Source organism: Tamandua tetradactyla, chromosome 11, assembly GCF_023851605.1.
Source record: "Tamandua tetradactyla isolate mTamTet1 chromosome 11, mTamTet1.pri, whole genome shotgun sequence".
In the NCBI taxonomy this organism is placed as follows: Eukaryota; Metazoa; Chordata; class Mammalia; order Pilosa; family Myrmecophagidae; genus Tamandua; species Tamandua tetradactyla.
In genome coordinates this window covers 10,434,503-10,452,300 of record NC_135337.1, presented here as the reverse complement: position 1 = coordinate 10,452,300, position 17,798 = coordinate 10,434,503, and the positions used below count along the sequence as shown (strand labels likewise).

General features: G+C 36.4%; 1 protein-coding gene across 5 annotated transcripts in view; it reads left to right on the top strand.

Moving 5' to 3' along the window:
• RAP1A (RAP1A, member of RAS oncogene family) overlaps positions 1–17,798 on the top strand; it is a 114,064-nt gene that overhangs the window by 88,546 nt on the left and 7,720 nt on the right. For all 5 annotated transcript variants that reach the window (XM_077119912.1, XM_077119913.1, XM_077119911.1 and 2 more), the window contains 3 exons: positions 11,846–11,902; positions 13,703–13,843; positions 15,463–15,606. In XM_077119912.1, the coding sequence (XP_076976027.1) occupies positions 11,846–11,902; positions 13,703–13,843; positions 15,463–15,606 (342 nt within the window). The remainder of the gene's footprint in view (positions 1–11,845; positions 11,903–13,702; positions 13,844–15,462; positions 15,607–17,798) is intronic.

The window sequence follows — 17,798 nt, the reverse complement described above, 5'->3', positions numbered from 1 at the left end:
CTTTGTATAGAAAGCACCTCAGGGGGCTCCCTTACAGAATCCTATGGGAGAGCAATCAAGGCATGCTACTGGGAATTGCTAGCTGTAGGGCTTAGAGTTCAGTACCCACACCATGAGAAGACTGTTTCCTAGGGAAGAGAGGCATTTGTATCATGTAAATGTGGGAATTACTGGGGCCACACATGAATGCCCAAGACAAGAGACATGTGCAGAAAGAATCAGGGAGGGGCCCAGATGCTTTGGACTGGAGCTGTTCTCCAGACTCATGGTATTGATAAGCCCTGGAGACCACTGGCACAGGTCATTCTGCAAAGACTGGAAAAAACGTTTTTTTTTTCTTTGTTAGCGCCTGGCATTAAAGAAAGCTCTGTCATAACACTAACTAGGCACAAGCCTTAGGAACTGACACCTCAGTCTAAATTTCAGCAATATCACATTAAAATGTCATAGTGTCCAGGTCTCAACAGAAGGCTACAAATCGGAATAATAAGAAGCAATAGCTAGGTAAAGAAAATTAAACCATTAGAAGCCATCAGTGAAGAGGACAGACCTGGAACATTCCAGACAAAGACTAAAAAATATTCCTAAATATGCTCATAATGCTGAAAGAAAACCTTGGCAAAAAAACTAATGGAAATCAGGGAAACGATTGATAATAGGGAATACCCATACAGGGATAGAAATTATTGAAAGAAACCAAGCAGAGCTGAAACTACAGTAACAAATTCAAAATTCTCCAGAGCGATTCAACAGTATATTGGAACTGGCAGAAAAAAACAATCAATGAACTTGAAATGGTACAATCTGAGTAGTAGAAATAAAAAAGAAAGATGAGAAAAGTGAACAGAGCCCAAGGAACCTGTGGTACACTATTAGTGGTGCCAAAAATCACATTGGGGAATTCCCAAAAGGAGAAGAAAGAAAGAAAGAAAGAGAAAGAATATTCAAAGAAATAATGACTGGAAATTTACCAAATTTAATAAAAGACATGGATATACAGCATCCATTATACTCTGTACTCCAAACAGGATGAACTCAAATAGACACACACCACACACCATGTTGTGATTAGTCTGTCATATGTCAGAGATAAAGAGGAGTTCGGAAAGTCACAGAGAAGCAATGTGTCACATAAGAGAGCCTCGATAAGATTGTCGATTTTCTCACTGGAAACCACTGAGGGAGGAAGGCAGTAGGAGCGTATGTTACAGTGCCAGAAGCAAAAAAATTGCCAACTGTGAATTCTTTGTCCAACAAAATTGGTTTTCAAAAATGAGGGAGGAATTAGGACATTCCCAGACAAACAAAAACTGAGAGAATATGTTATCAAAAGCTGTTCTGCACGTTGAAAGGAAAGGACACTAAACAATTGACTGAAGCCACGTGAAAAAAAGATCTCTAGTAAAGATAATAGCATGGGTAAATGTAAATACAAGTACTATTGTCTTTTTGATTTGTGACTCCATTTTTCTTTTTTTTACTTAATGCAGAATCTAAGAGGCAAACATGTAAACTGTAATAATTCATTGCTTTTGGACTCGTAAAAACATAATTTGTGATAAGAACTACATAAAGGTGGGGGAACAAAGAAGTAGAGCAACATAGTTTATATATGCTATTGAAGTTGTTAAGTTGGTATCAAAGCAAACAAGATTGTTGTAGATTTAGACTGTTAAATTTAAGCCCTATGGTAAGCACAAAGGAAATACAGTGACCATGCCAACTCTTAGAGACAGAAAGTAGAGTGCAGGTTACCAGGGGTGGGGGCCAGGGGCAATGGGAAGTTACATGCAGACAAACTGGGTACAAGGTTTTTAGATGGTGTGCTGGGAAAGTTACAGTACATGGATGATGGGGAGTGTACCATGACATTGGGATTAATCCGTTGAATGGTGTGCCTGGGAGGGGTGGAGATGGGAAGATGTATGTTGTATACATGTTTCCACAATCAAAAAAAGAATATAAATAGAAACTAGAGATAATGACAGTTAAATGCAATACATGATGTTGAATGGAATCTAAGAATGGAGTAAAAAAGGCTCAAAAAGGACATTATTGAGACATAAGACAAAATTGGACTATAGAATGTCAGGTTTAATTCAACATTCAATTTCTTGAAGTTGATAACTTCACTTCAGATGATGATATAAGTGAATATCCTTGTTCATAGGCGATGTAAATGGAAGTATTATGTGTTCAGGGAATGTGTTAGGTACAAGCAGCTTTCAGATGTTCAGAAGACAGATGGATGAATGATAAATCAATGGATTTATCAGCAAAGGTGGCAAAATATTAAAATTGATGGATCTGTGAATGATAGGCAGCAAGACGGCATCGCTAGCAGGGTCGTTCAGGGATGGAAAGAATTTATCAGGCAGAATTGCTGCTGATTAGGATCAGTGAAATAATGACTCCATTATTTGTTCACAATTCTTTAATGTTTTTACATTGACGAGGTTACTGGACTATAACTGGCTTAATAAGCATATACTATTTAAAGGATAAAAATATAGCTAAGGTGAGACAGGTGACTATGGTATTGAGACTGGGGAGATAACAAATGATTATTATTTATAATCTACATTCAGAAAAAAATGTGAAAGTATAAAATGGAAAATAAATTAAGAATTCAGTGAATAGCATAGGAATAAGTGTTGACTAGAAATTGCAATTACATTTTGGTGGGTGTTAAAATGTCATGTTCTGTGGTTTATTTTAGTGTTTTGATTGTGATCATGTATGCAAATCCTGGTAACCCAGAAACTTTCTCAAACTTAATGTCTAAAAGCCTCATAAAATCAGTCTGAAGATTTGCCTTATTAAAGTAATTTATAAAACTTCAATCAGGTCTTCCTGTGCCAAGAGTATGTTATTATTGTGTAAGTAAAGGTTCACAAAGCTAAATAAATTCTCTTCCACATTAGAATAAAAAAGAATTGATGGATCCAGTATCTACCAGTGGTGGTGGAGGGTTGTATATTGGGTTTCTCTGCATGGAGTTTGTATTATTTTGCAAGTATCCTTTAAGTTTGAAATTATTTCAAAATAAAAAGTTTTTTTAAGATGGCTGAGCCCGGGTTTTGCCACCGACTGGCCGACCCTGCAGCCGTCGCTGCAGCCGGCTTTCGGCTCCGGCCGCAGCCAATCCATCGACAGAGACTCAAAGCAGCCAAGAGTATGAAAGCGGGAGAAGATGGCGGCTTAGTAAGATGCACGGGTCTTAGTTCCTCCTCCAGAACAGCTACTAGGGGAGTAGAAACAATACAGAACAGCTCCCAGAGCCACGACAGAGATCAAGAAGACAGCGTACCCCATTCTGGAACGACTGACTGGCTAGGAGAACCCGCTCCGGTGAGATCACCGAGGGGCGTGGGCTTCCCCGGGCCGGGGCAGCAGGCGGCCGAAGCCCCTCCCTCCCTCCTTCCCGGGCCGGCTGGGAGAATTGGACAGGCGGTCCCCTCAAGCCGCAGTGGCTGGCGCCCCCCCCCCGACGCGCGGCCCCCCCAGACCAACTGGGAGAATTGTTTCGGAGATGCCCAGGCCGCAGAGAACGGTGACCAGGGTCCCTTCCAAACACGTGGCTTCCCGGTCCGGCTGGGAACGGTGCACTCCCCCGGGCTGCAGCGGCTGGCGCCCTCCCGCCACGCTTGGCGCCCCAGGCCGGCTAGGAGATTCGGACGGGCGCTCTCCCGGGCTGCGGCGGCCAGCGACCCTCCCCGCGTTTGGATCCCCGGGCCGGCTGGGAGATTCGGACTGCACTTTTCCAAGCCGCTTCGGCTGGCGAACCACCCCCACGGCGAGAGTTTTCCAAAGTTAAAGGACCCACAGCATCTTTTACTGGTGGGACCCGCAGACAAACGAGTGCCACGAGCGCCACCTACTGGGCAGGATAAGAAAAACAGAACCCAGAGATTTCACAGAAAAATTTTTCAACCTGTTGGGTCCAGCACCCAGGGAAATCTGACTAAATGCCCAGACGCCAGCAGAAAATAACAGATCACACTCAGAAAATTGAAAATATGGCCCAGTCAAAGGAACAAACCAATAGTTCAAATGAGATACAGGAGCTGAGACAACTAATGCTGAATATACGAACAGAAATGGAAAACCTCTTCAAAAACGAAATCGATAAATTGAGGGAGGACATGAAGAAGACATGGGCTGAACATAAAGAAGAAATAGAAAAACTGAAAAAACAAATAACAGAACTTATGGAAGTGAAGGACAAAGTAGAAAAGATGGAAAAAACAATGGATACCTACAGTGATAGATTTAAAGAGACAGAAGATAGAATTAGTGATTTGGAGGATGGAACATCTGAATTCCAAAAAGAAACAGAAACTATAGGGAAAACAATGGAAAAATTTGAACAGGGGATCAGGGAACTGAAGGACAATATGAAGCACACAAATATACGTGTTGTGGGTGTCCCAGAAGGAGAAGAGAAGGGAAAAGGAGGAGAAAAACTAATGGAAGAAATTATCACTGAAAATTTCCCAACTCTTATGAAAGACCTAAAATTACAGATCCAAGAAGTGCAGCGCACCCCAAAGAGAATAGACCCAAATAGGTGTTCTCCAAGACACTTACTAGTTAGAATGTCAGAGGACAAAGAGAAAGAGAGGATCTTGAAAGCAGCAAGAGAAAAACAATCCATCACATACAAGGGAAACCCAATAAAACTAGGTGTAGATTTCTCAGCAGAAACCATGGAAGCTAGAAGGCAGTGGGATGATATATTTAAATTACTAAAAGAGAAAAACTGCCAACCAAGACTTCTATATCCAGCAAAATTGTCCTTCAAAAATGAGGGAGAAATTAAAAGATTCTCAGACAAAAAGTCACTTAGAGAATTTGTGACCAAGAGACCAGCTCTGCAAGAAATACTAAAGGGAGCACTAGAGTCAGATACGAAAAGACAGAAGAGAGAGGTATGGAGAAGAGTGTAGAAAGAAGGAAAATCAGATATGATGTACATAATACAAAAGGCAAGATGGTAGAGGAAAATATTATCCAAACAGTAATAACACTAAATGTTAATGGACTGAAATCCCCAATCAAAAGACATAGACTGGCAGAATGGATTAAAAAACAGGATCCTTCTATATGCTGTCTACAGGAAACACATCTTAGACCCAAAGATAAACATAGGTTGAAAGTGAAAGGTTGGGAAAAGATATTTCATGCAAATAACAACCAAAAAAGAGCAGGAGTAGCTATACTAATATCCAACAAATTAGACTTCAAATGTAAAACAGTTAAAAGAGACAAAGAAGGACACTATCTACTAATAAAAGGAACAATTAAACAAGAAGACATAACAATCATGAATATTTATGCACCGAACCAGAATGCCCCAAAATACGTGAGGAATACACTGCAAACACTGAAAAGGGAAATAGACACATATACCATAATAGTTGGAGACTTCAATTCACCACTCTCATCAATGGACAGAACATCTAGACAGAGGATCAATAAAGAAATAGAGAATCTGAATATTACTATAAATGAGCTAGACTTAACAGACATTTATAGGACATTACATCCCACAACAGCAAGATACACCTTTTTCTCAAGTGCTCATGGATCATTCTCAAAGATAGACCATATGCTGGGTCACAAAGCAAGTCTTAACAAATTTAAAAAGATTGAAATCATACACAACACTTTCTACGGATCATAAAGGAATGAAGTTGGAAATCAATAATAGGCGGAGTGCCAGAAAATTCACAAATACGTGGAGGCTCAACAACACAGTCTTAAACAACAAGTGGGTCAAAGAAGAAATTGCAAGAAAAATTAGTAAATACCTCGAGGCGAATGAAAACTAAAACACAACATATCAAAACCTATGGGATGCAGCAAAGGCAGTACTAAGAGGGAAATTTATTGCCCTAAATGCCTATATCAGAAAAGAACAAAAGGCAAAAATTCAGGAATTAACTGTCCACTTGAAAGAACTGGAGAAAGAACAGCAAACTAACGCCAAAGCAAGCAAAAGGAAAGAAATAACAAAGATCAGAGCAGAAATAAATGAAATTGAAAACATGAAAACAATAGAGAAAATCAATAAGACCAGAAGTTGGTTCTATGAGAAAATCAATAAGATTGATGGGCCCTTAGAAAGATTGACAAAAAGAAGAAAGAGGATGCAAATAAATAAGATCAGAAATGGAAGAGGAGACATAACCACTGACCTCACAGAAATAAAGGAGGTAATAACAGGATACTATGAACAACTTTACGCTAATAAATACAACAATTTAGATGAAATGGACGGGTTCCTGGAAAGACATGAACAACCAACTTTGACTCAAGAAGAAATAGATGACCTCAACAAACCAATCACAAGTAAAGAAATTGAATCAGCCATTCAAAAGCTTCCTAAAAAGAAAAGTCCAGGACCAGACGGCTTCACATGTGAATTCTATCAAACATTCCAGAAAGAATTAGTACCAACTCTCCTCAAACTCTTCAAAAAAATCGAAGTGGAGGGAAAACTACCTAATTCATTCTATGAAGCCAACATCACCCTTGTACCAAAACCAGGCAAAGATATTACAAAAAAAGAAAACTACAGACCAATCTCTCTAATGAATATAGATGCAAAAATCCTCAATAAAATTCTAGCAAATTGTATCCAACAACACATTAAAAGAATTATGCATCATGACCAAGTAGGATTCATCCCAGGTATGCAAGGATGGTTCAACATAAGAAAATCAATTAATGTAATACACCATATCAACAAATCAAAGCAGAAAAATCACATGATCATCTCAATTGATGCAGAAAAGGCATTTGACAAGATTCAACATCCTATCCTGTTGAAAACACTTCAAAAGATAGGAATACAAGGGAACTTCCTTAAAATGATAGAAGGGATGTATGGAAAATCCCACAGCTAATATCATCCTCAATGGGGAAAAATTGAAAACTTTCCCCCTAAGATCAGGAACAAGACAAGGATGTCCATTATCACCACTATTATTCAACATTGTGTTGGAGGTTCTAGCCAGAGTAGTTAGACAAGAAAAAGAAATACAAGGCATCAAAATTGGAAAGGAAGAAGTAAAACTATCACTGTTTGCAGACAATATGGTACTATACATCGAAAACCCGGAAAAATCCACAACAAAACTACTAGAGCTAATAAATGAGTACAGCAAAGTAGCAGGTTACAAGATCAACATTCAAAAATCTGTAGCATTTCTATACACTAGTAATGAACAAGCTGAGGGGGAAATCAAGAAACGAATCCCATTTACAATCGCAACTAAAAGAATAAAATACCTAGGAATAAATTTAACTAAAGAGACAAAAAAAACCTATATAAAGAAAACTGCAGAAAACTGTTAAAAGAAATCACAGAAGACCTAAATAGATGGAAGGGCATACCGTGTTCATGGATTGGAAGACTAAATATAGTTAAGATGTCAATCCTACCTAAATTGATTTACAGATTCAATGCAATACCAATCAAAATCCCAATAACTTATTTTTCAGAAATAGAAAAACCAATAAGCAATTTTATCTGGAAGGGAAGGGTGCCCCGAATTGCTAAAAACATCTTGAGGGAAAAAAACGAAGCTGGAGGTCTCACGCTGCCTGACTTTAAGGCATATTATGAAGCCACAGTGGTCAAAACAGCATGGTATTGGCATAGAGATAGATATATCGACCAATGGAATCGAATAGAGTGCTCAGATATAGACCCTCTCATCTATGGACATTTGATCTTTGATAAGGCAGTCAAGCCAACTCACCTGGGACAGAACAGTCTCTTCAATAAATGGTGCCTAGAGAACTGGATATCCATATGCAAAAGAATGAAAGAAGACCCGTATCTCTCAGCGTATACAAAAGTTAACTCAAAATGGATCAAAGATCTAAACATTAGATCTAAGATCATAAAACAGTTAGAGGAAAATGTAGGGAGATATCTTATGAAACTTACAATTGGAGGCGGTTTTATGGACCTTAAACCTAAAGCAAGAGCACTGAAGAAGGAAATAAATAAATGGGAGCTCCTCAAAATTAAACACTTTTGTGCATCAAAGAACTTCATCAAGAAAGTAGAAAGACAGCCTTCACAATGGGAGACAATATTTGGAAATGATATATCAGATAAAGGTCTAGTATCCAGAATTTATAAAGAGATTGTTCATCTCAACAACAAAAAGACAGCCAACCCAATTACAAAATGGGAAAAAGACTTGAACAGACACCTCTCAGAAGAGGAAATACGGATGGCCAAGAGGCACATGAAGAGATGCTCAATGTCCCTGGCCATTAGAGAAATGCAAATCAAAACCACAATGAGATATCATCTCACACCCACCAGAATGGCCATTATCAACAAAACAGAAAATGACAAGTGCTGGAGAGGATGCGGAGAAAGAGGCACACTTATCCACTGTTGGTGGGAATGTCAAAGGGTGCAACCACTGTGGAAGGCAGTTTGGCGGTTCCTCAAAAAGCTGAATATAGAATTGCCATACGACCCAGCAATACCATTGCTAGGTATCTACTCAAAGGACTTAAGGGCAAAGACACAAACGAACATTTGCACACCAATGTTTATAGCAGCGTTATTTACAATTGCAAAGAGATGGAAACAGCCAAAATGTCCATCAACAGACGAGTGGCTAAACAAACTGTGGTATATACATACGATGGAATATTATGCAGCTTTAAGACAGAATAAACTTATGAAGCATGTAATAACATGGATGGACCTAGAGAACATTATGCTGAGTGAGTCCAGCCAAAAACTAAAGGACAAATACTGTATGGTCCCACTGATGTGAACCGACATTGGAGAATAAACATGCAATATGTCATTGGTAACAGAATCCAGCAGGAGTTAGAAACAGGGTAAGATAATGGGTAATTGGAGCTGAAGGGATACAGACTGTGCAACAGGACTAGATACAAAAACTCAAAAAGGGACAGCACAATAATACCAAATTGTAAAGTAATCATGTTAAAACACTGAATGAAGCTGCATCTGAGCTATAGGTTTTTTTTTTTTTTTGCCTGTCTGTTTGCTTGTTTGTCTTTTTTTTCCTTTTCCTTTTTTCTTTTTTTTACTCTTATTATTTTTTTCTCTATATTAACATTCTATATCTTTTTCTGTTGTTTTGCTAATTCTTTTCCTAAATCGATCAAATGTACTAAGAAATGATGATCATGCATCTATGTGATGATGTTAAGAATTACTGATTGCATATGTAGAATGAAATGATTTCTAAATGTTGTGTTAATTTCTTTTTTTTCTTTAATTAATAAAAAAAAAAAGTTTTTTTAAAAAAGGTCCATCAGTCTGTACTGGCAGACTGATAGCAGCTTTGCCATCTGCATATTGGATGCAAAATTGTGCTCTAGACAGCCACTGCCTTATGTTGATCTCCATAGCGCAGCACCGGGGCAAGTGTGAGCCAGGCAGGCGCTGGGCTACTCTGCCTCACAGACTAAATAAAAATAACTTCGACTTGGGCAAAGGAGACCCTAAGAAGCCTAAAGGCAAAATGTCATCATATGCATTCTTCCTGCAAACTTGTCAGGAGAGCATAAGAAGCACCTGGACACTTCATTCAGTTTTTCAGAGTTTTCTAGAAAGTGCTCAGAAAGTTGGAAGACCATGTCTACTAAAAAGAAAGGAAAATTTGAAGACATGGCCATGGCAGACAAGGCCTATTATGAAGGAGAAATGAAAACCTGTATCCCTCCTGAAGGGGAAACAAAAAAGATCAAGAATCTCAGTGCACCCAAGAGATCTCCTTCGGCCTTTTTCTTATTTTGTTCTGAGCATTTCTCCTAAATCAAAGGTGAACATCCTGGCCTATGCATTGGTGGTGTTGCAGAGAAACTGGGAAAGGATGTGGAATGCCATTGCTGCAGATGACAAGTAGCCTAATGAAAAGAAGGCTGCTAAGCTGAAGGAAAACTGTGAAAAGTATATTGCTGCACACTGGGCTAAAGGAAATTCTGGTGTGGCAAAAAAAGGGAGTCATCAAGGTTGAAAAGGGCAAGAGAAAGGAGGAGGAGGAAGATGAAAACAGAGATGATGATGGTGATGAATAGATTAGTTCTAGTGCAGCTTTTCTTGTCTACAAAGCATTTAACACACAGCTGTGCACAATTCACTTCTAAAGAAAAAAATTGAAACGTAAATCTGTGAAAGATTTTCTTTAGATTTTTTAAATTGTGAAATATAATATATATACGAAAAAGCAAATTTCCAAGTACATTTTAACAAGTAGTTATAAAGATTTTAAAGTTTGGTGTGGGTTACGGTTTCATGTGTAAGATTTTTTTTGAGACTGTACTATAACTTGGTAGTTAACTACCGAGTGTGTCAGTAGGTAGCCCTGTCCTGGTGGTCTTTTCAGTAGCCACTAACCTTGCATGGTACAATATGGGGTTGTAAGTTGGCATGGAAAATTAAAGCAGGTTATTGTTGGTACACAGCACAAATTAGTTATATATGAGAACGGTAGTTTTTCCATTGCCATTTGTCTCTGATGCAAATAATTGGCGTTCTGTTAACTGAATATCACTCTGTAATTGCAACAACAACAAAAAACTGTATCAGTTTGGTTGACATTCTGAACGCTTCTAAGTAAAAAAATTTTTTAATTGCAAAAAAATACATTGAGAAACTACAGACCTAATTCATGATTCATTGAAAATACCCAATTATATATATTTTAGGTCACCACACCTGATCCATATGGTAGGACAATGAGTTTGTGGCACATTAGTGCTACTCCTCATCAATTCCTGATCTAACACAGATGCAGAGTTTTAAAAATTCCTTAAATTAATAGATTTTTTTCAAATTTGATTTAATTTTTAATTAAAATTAAATTTTAATTTAAAAAATTTAATTATTATATTTTTTCCTTTTTGTATTCTTTTTATTTTTTTCTATGTTTATCATTATTTTTTAATAGATTTATTTTTAAGAGACAGTGCTGCTCTTCCCAAAATAAGCTGATGGTTAAGCCATAACTACAGAGATCTGTACTTAGAATTCTGAAGGACTATCACTTTTAATCCCTTCTTAAGGTTTCCACACAGTTGATAAGTCATACTTCTTTAGGCCAACCCTCTCTTTTATGAGATACTAGGAAAATGAACTCTAGTGTATAAAATTTCATGTTTTGCACACAACTTTTCCAAAGTGCATTTTTCTTAAATAGAGGACTACATTGAGTGCAGTGTTACTTATTTTAGCACCTCTGTGTTTCTTTTATTTCTTAAATTCAATTTTTCCTATATATTAGATTTTGGCACATTTTATTCAAACCTGAACATCTTGAATGTGGTAAATTGGAAAAATTATCTTTACCTGAAAATCTTTTTTGTCTGCGTTTTGGGCTATGTAGTAACTTTTGGGCTTTGTTTCCTCTGAAAAAAGTGAAACAAAACTATATATATATATGTTTATTTATACACATTTTATTTATATACATGTTTATTTATACACATTAAAACATATATATGTTTATTTATACACATTTTTCTGCTAAAACTGTACTTCTTTGCAGATTTTCTTAAGTTCTAGAAGTGACCATTTTCCTTCTAATAATAATAAGAATCATTAGCTCAGAATTTACTATAATCCAAATTACCTAACCTTTACAGTTCTGGCTTCTATAATATTAATAAAATTGTGTTTAGGACCTCCAGTTCTTTATTGTGGTACCAGGTTCTGACGTAGCCAATGCAGTAAATGCTGAAGAAAGGCTTAGTAGTTGTTAATAGGTTCTGTGAGTGAAGAGGATACAAGAGTGATATTTTGATGTTGCTTTTTTCCTTTTTTTTTTACCCACAGCAAGTTGAAGTAGATTGCCAACAGTGTATGCTTGAAATCCTGGATACAGCAGGGACAGTAAGGATGTGTTTCTCTCTCTCTCTTTGATCGATATTTATTATTTGATAGATATTTTATTTTGGTAGATATTTATATATGACAAAACATTTTATTGTCTGAATTACTCTTCTCAGTAAAAATAATTTTGATTAAGAGCAAATTCTCCAAATGTAGGGCTTCTAAAGTTTTATGTGTATAAAATCATCTGTGATACCCTTATTGCTAACATTTCAAGGTTAAATAGTATGTTAAGTTAATTTGTAGAATCTGTGTGTTGGCTTTCTTCTCTCTGTAAGAATTATGCTATCAGTGCTTCCAAAAATAAAAGTATTTAAATCCAGAATTTTAATTAAGATAGGTATTTCTAAAACTTTGTCTCTTGGCACCATTCACTTTTATAAAAATTGTTTTTGCTTTTCATTAGCATTTTAACATCTCAAGGGGCTAGTGAGAGATACATGTTATCTGATGAAGACAAAAATCTTTAGGATTCTTTGGAGCCTCACTTTTCTCGTCTTAAAATTAGTGTAATGACATTAGGTACTCACATCACAGGGTGTTTGTCATCACTTAGTTTACAAGTAATTGATTGTAAATCAGTTGACACAACAATGCTTTGGTTCAGAGAAAGCCCTCAGTGGCTATTTGCTGAATGCATGAATCTTGTGGAATGTCTAAAAAGAAGGTTGGTGTTCTCAATAGGAGGAAACAGCAACCACAGCAATCATGAAAGGGCTATTCTTGAATTGGATTTTCAAATCTCTGATTGCCTATGTATGATTTGCTAGGTAGCAGAGACTATAATCTCAATAGAGATTACAGGAATAGTAGTATTAGTATTTTTAATACTTGTATTTGTAAATAAATTCATTTATCATTAAGTATTTTGACGTTGGCAAAATTTAGTTGTTTCCCATGATGATATTGTCTTGGAATATCCAAAGCTTATAAATGAAAAATGTATTTGGCAGCAGCATAGAAGGCTGAGCCACAGTCCTATAGCACACCAAAGGCTGGAATTTGAAACTAGGGAAATAACTGCATGTAAAGTAGCTTGACTCTCTGGGGCACCAGATGAGCACATCAGCCAGGGTGGAACAACTAGAATTTTTTCAAGTGGAGTGGACAGAACAGACATAGTCATGATAGGGAGCCGAATCCAAGACAGTAAAAAACTTAAAAAAACATTGTAGTTAAGACTTTATTATATGTTTAAGGTGTAAGATCCAAATTGTATACCTTATTAACACCCGAGATACATACATTTTTATGTTCTTTATATTCTGTCTTATGTGCACCTTATACTATACAGAAAATCCCAAAGCATGTTTTTATAAGATTCTATCTTGTGTTAATATAGTTATAACATACAGTAATGATTGTCACTAAATAAAAGGAAATAGACTTAAAATTAAAGCATCAGTAATTTGACTAACATTAACAATTAATCTAAGCAAAGGATGTGGATATTCATTCTACTGTTCTTGCAGCTTTTCCGAAGGTTTGAAATTAGGGGGAAAAATTAAAATATGAAGAAGCTCTTAAAAGTAGAGTCTTTTGATTGTCAAAATTATAAAATCTGCCAATAGAAATACTGAGATTATATGTCCTGGATAGTTTAGTCATTGTTCAGTCAGCCTTGTAGGGAACAGAAATATTCACTTCAGAGTTTTAAAAACTATTTGTTACATCTTATGTTTTCTGTTATGATAGCAGGTAATAACAAATTTGGTACTTACTTGTGATTATTTTAATTTGAACTGTTCCAGTAGATGGTTAAGAAATCCTATTTAAAAATACATTTTTTTTTCATTATAGGAGCAATTTACAGCAATGAGGGATTTATATATGAAGAATGGCCAAGGGTTTGCACTAGTATATTCTATTACAGCTCAGTCTACATTTAATGACTTACAGGACCTGAGGGAACAGATTTTACGGGTTAAGGACACAGAAGATGTAAGTATTTTTCACCCCATAAAACATATTGCAGCCTCTCTGTGGCCAAGTAGAATAGTTCTATCTTCTCTGTTAATCACTTGAGGATTTGGAGGGTATCTAACACATGCCTTTTTAAAAAAAAACCTCTGACCAAACAAGACAAAACAAGCAACATTAAATGAACCCACAAATTATATGCTGTTATGTTTAGAGAACAAGGAAATATGTGATCAAATGTTTGTTGTTCTATATAATAAGTCTGGTGGAGGAAGAAGGGTCAAGGAATACTTCACAGAAGAAGTGGGACTCAGGCTGAGCTTTGAAAGGTAGTAGTTATGTCTGAAACCGTGTTCACAGAACATTATTAGGAGCCCTAGTGATATGTTCCTCTTTCTAATATCATATTCATATAATTTTTACTTATATACAGTTTTTTTTCCTTAGAGTTATAAGATTTTCATTAACTGGATTGTAATATTTTATAATTTTTGTTTTAGAATTCTTTCCTTATTTGATGAATAGCATTGCTGTGTATGTGTATTTCTTTTCTCTGTTTGCAAAGGACAAATATATATTTTACATGTTTACTTCAATTATGAATTACAGAGACTTCCAATTTGGTTGTATGAATTAGTATATAAAAAATTTCAGTTTTGTCTTTCTGTGTTCTCTCTAATTATTAATGGGAGCATATGCATCTGCTCAGAACCTTAACCTTGGGTAATATTGTAGGTGGGAGGCATTTACACAATATGAGTCATGATCAACCATAATCTAGTAAGTAGTTCTTTTCCTTCCCATGAGTAATTTTTCTAAGAGTTCTATTTCATAGGCAGTGACATGAAACCACTGAACTCTGATAAGTTAATCTTTTTATCCTATGTAGTAAACTAAAAAAGATCAAGCTGTGAATATCTAGTATGTTTAATCTAACTCATGATATTTACCTGGCTTAGGTACAAGGCTCGCCACGTCCCTTAAAGTTTTTCTTTTGAAAGTAGAAATCAAATTACTTTGTTCTCTGGACACTTTTCATTAAGGAAGTTATAATTTGTTAGCTGTCTGTTTTAACTGTAAATTGGAAGCTGTGGATGGACATAGCTAAGCATTTATGGTATGGAGAAAAAGAGAAGACATAACTGCATTGTGGCTTTATTGTTATTGTTAATCCTCCTTAACATCTAACTGATCTTCAGATCTGGATGCTAAACGTAGAAGTAGAATCTATTACTATGTTCGTCTTGCCACAACTTTTTGCATTTATTGGACCTGTGAGATGAATCACTTGAATTACAATGAGTACATTCTCACCCCCTATATTGCAATTGCCCTTTATGTTTCCTTGAATTTTTCTGCCTAGAATTCAACTATTAACAGTAGTCCACATGAGAATTATGGCTTTACCTTCTTAAAATAATTTAGCAGATAAATATAGTAAGATCTCTTCCATTTGTTTTCTTTCTGCCCCTTCCAGCCACCCTGTTCCCCCAACACACTTAAACATACCTTTTTTCAAGTACTTGGTGAAGCTTGCATTTTTAACTAAGACATTTTAATAAGTAGCAGGCAATTGCTTACTTATAAGAGACTTAAGTAAGGACTGTTAGTGCTTATTTTATGTTTTTTCCTTCCCACAGGTTCCAATGATTTTGGTTGGCAATAAATGCGACCTGGAAGATGAACGAGTAGTTGGCAAAGAACAGGGTCAGAATTTAGCAAGACAGTGGTGTAACTGTGCCTTTTTAGAATCTTCTGCAAAGTCAAAGATCAATGTTAATGAGGTAACCTACAGCAGCTGGAAAAAACAAGTGCCTTTTAAATTTCCTTTGCTTTAAGTAAACAACCAATATATATGTGTTATGCAATTTGGATTCTAATTTGTAGAAAACATTAAGTAATTCTTAGAAACTGTATTCTTTAGCTTGCAGAAGATCACTTCAATGACTATAATGGAGACACCTAAACTTTCCTTATTGACAAAGAGGAAGTTCAATTTAAAGAATATGTTTAAAGTCCTCCTAAGCCTCTAAATGATGTATGAGAAGGCAGTGTGTCAAAACTGTCACATCAGCCTTTAAACAAGTTATCTGTGCAGATGTTCATAGGTTGTAAAATAAGGAAGAAAGTACAAAAATCGATAAGAATTTGTGTTTATACAGAAAGATACTACCTTCATGGAAATCACAGAATTTGGCATTGTCTGTGCTGCCTGACCTTTGATACAATAACTGATTCAAAGCAGAATCTATTGAGTGTGGAAATGTAACTGTAATTCACTCGGTCCTTTAGGGTACACAAGGCTTTTCTTTTGTCCCTGACTCTTGCACTCTACAATCTTGAGAACGTAGCTGTGGGCAAGAATGCCCAACAAGTAAGCTGAATGGCTGGGTATATAGGGCCAGTAGTTTACTAGGCCCCCGTGAAAAATAAGTGCAATTCCCATCTGCCACCACCAACCCAGCAAAAATTTAGCAAGTTCTTTTACCTTTAAGATAAGCCTTGGGAAAAAAAGACAGATGATAGTAGGTTTCTTTCCTTGCCTTTTTTCAGAGTGCAAAAGCTGTTGGGTCTTGCCTGTGTACTTGCCATTTACTGTTGCATCCAAATCAGCATTTGTATCACTTCAGACATAGAAAGATTAAGGTGGGTTAGATTATCAGAGTCCTGTTTTTCGTTTACTATTCTTCTCTGGCCTTTAGTTCTGTGGGTCATTTTTCCTAGACTCATAAACAACTGGCAAAAAAAAGTAAGCTTGCTACAAATGTACTGTTTTACAAATAAATCAAGAATCTATTATCTGTCTCGATTTTCTTCTTGAGGTCATTTCATATTATTGACACCATACAATAAGTGGTCTTTTTGACTGCCCTCTTTAACTTAGCATATTGTTTTCAAGGCTCATCCATATTGCAACATGTATCAGGATGTCGTTTTTTATTGCAGTTTAATATTCATTGCTTGGATATATTGCATTTTGTTAACCTGTTCATCAGTAAATGGGTATTTGGTTTGTTTCTACTTTTTAGCTAATTTGAAAAATGCTACTATGTGCATGTGTGTAAAAATTTTTTGAGGATGTGTATTTTCATTTCTCATGGGTATATATAGCTAAGAGTGAAATTCCTGGGTTATACATAGACTGTTGCTTTTTTTATGTAAAACCAATTTTACCAAGTGCATAGAAACTAGAAATTCATAGATTTCATGTATTCAGCAAATATTTATTAATTGCCCACTAGGTGTTTAGTTCTGTATTAAGTGCTGTGGTAATAGTCATCCAGACAGACCCTATTCCTACCTTAAAGAACTTTACATCCCACTGGGGGACAAGTCTTGCTGAAATCTTCAAGAACAATTATTTCTTATTCACTGCCAAGTATGAAAGGAAGTATGATAAGCTTCCAGCCTCAATTTTCTCTGTTCTTATGAAATCACAATTTCCTAGATGTTGCTTTGAAAAATGGGATGAATCATAAAATTTCAACTTTAGCACAGTCTTACTTTTCAAAGGGAAAATCATATATCTTAAATAACTTTGATAAAAAACGTAGTATATTGTATTAGAATGTGCTTGGCTGGAAGATCTTTGGTGCAAGGATACCATCTGCAGGATATTCGGCATTAGGGATCTGGTCTTTTGCTGTCCCTGTCCTCACTCTCATTGGATACTCACTCACTGAGCTGGGGCTGGGTGGGCCAGGGTCCAGTGCATAGGCACAGGACCTCTCCTTTTGGGAGCTGGAGCACAGTGGAAATTGCTTCTATTCAGCCTTTTAAGCATTAGATATATGTGGGAACCTATATACTACAAATCCTGGGTTGTAGTTTCCAATGCAGCAGAGCCACTCTTCACAGCAGTCTTTTTAAAGCCAGCCCTTGGCATGGGGGTTTATAGTACCAACAAAGAAAAGCAGGAGAACAAAATGAATTGCCATTAGCTGTCTTAGAAATTAGCTAACTTAGAAATTTTTAC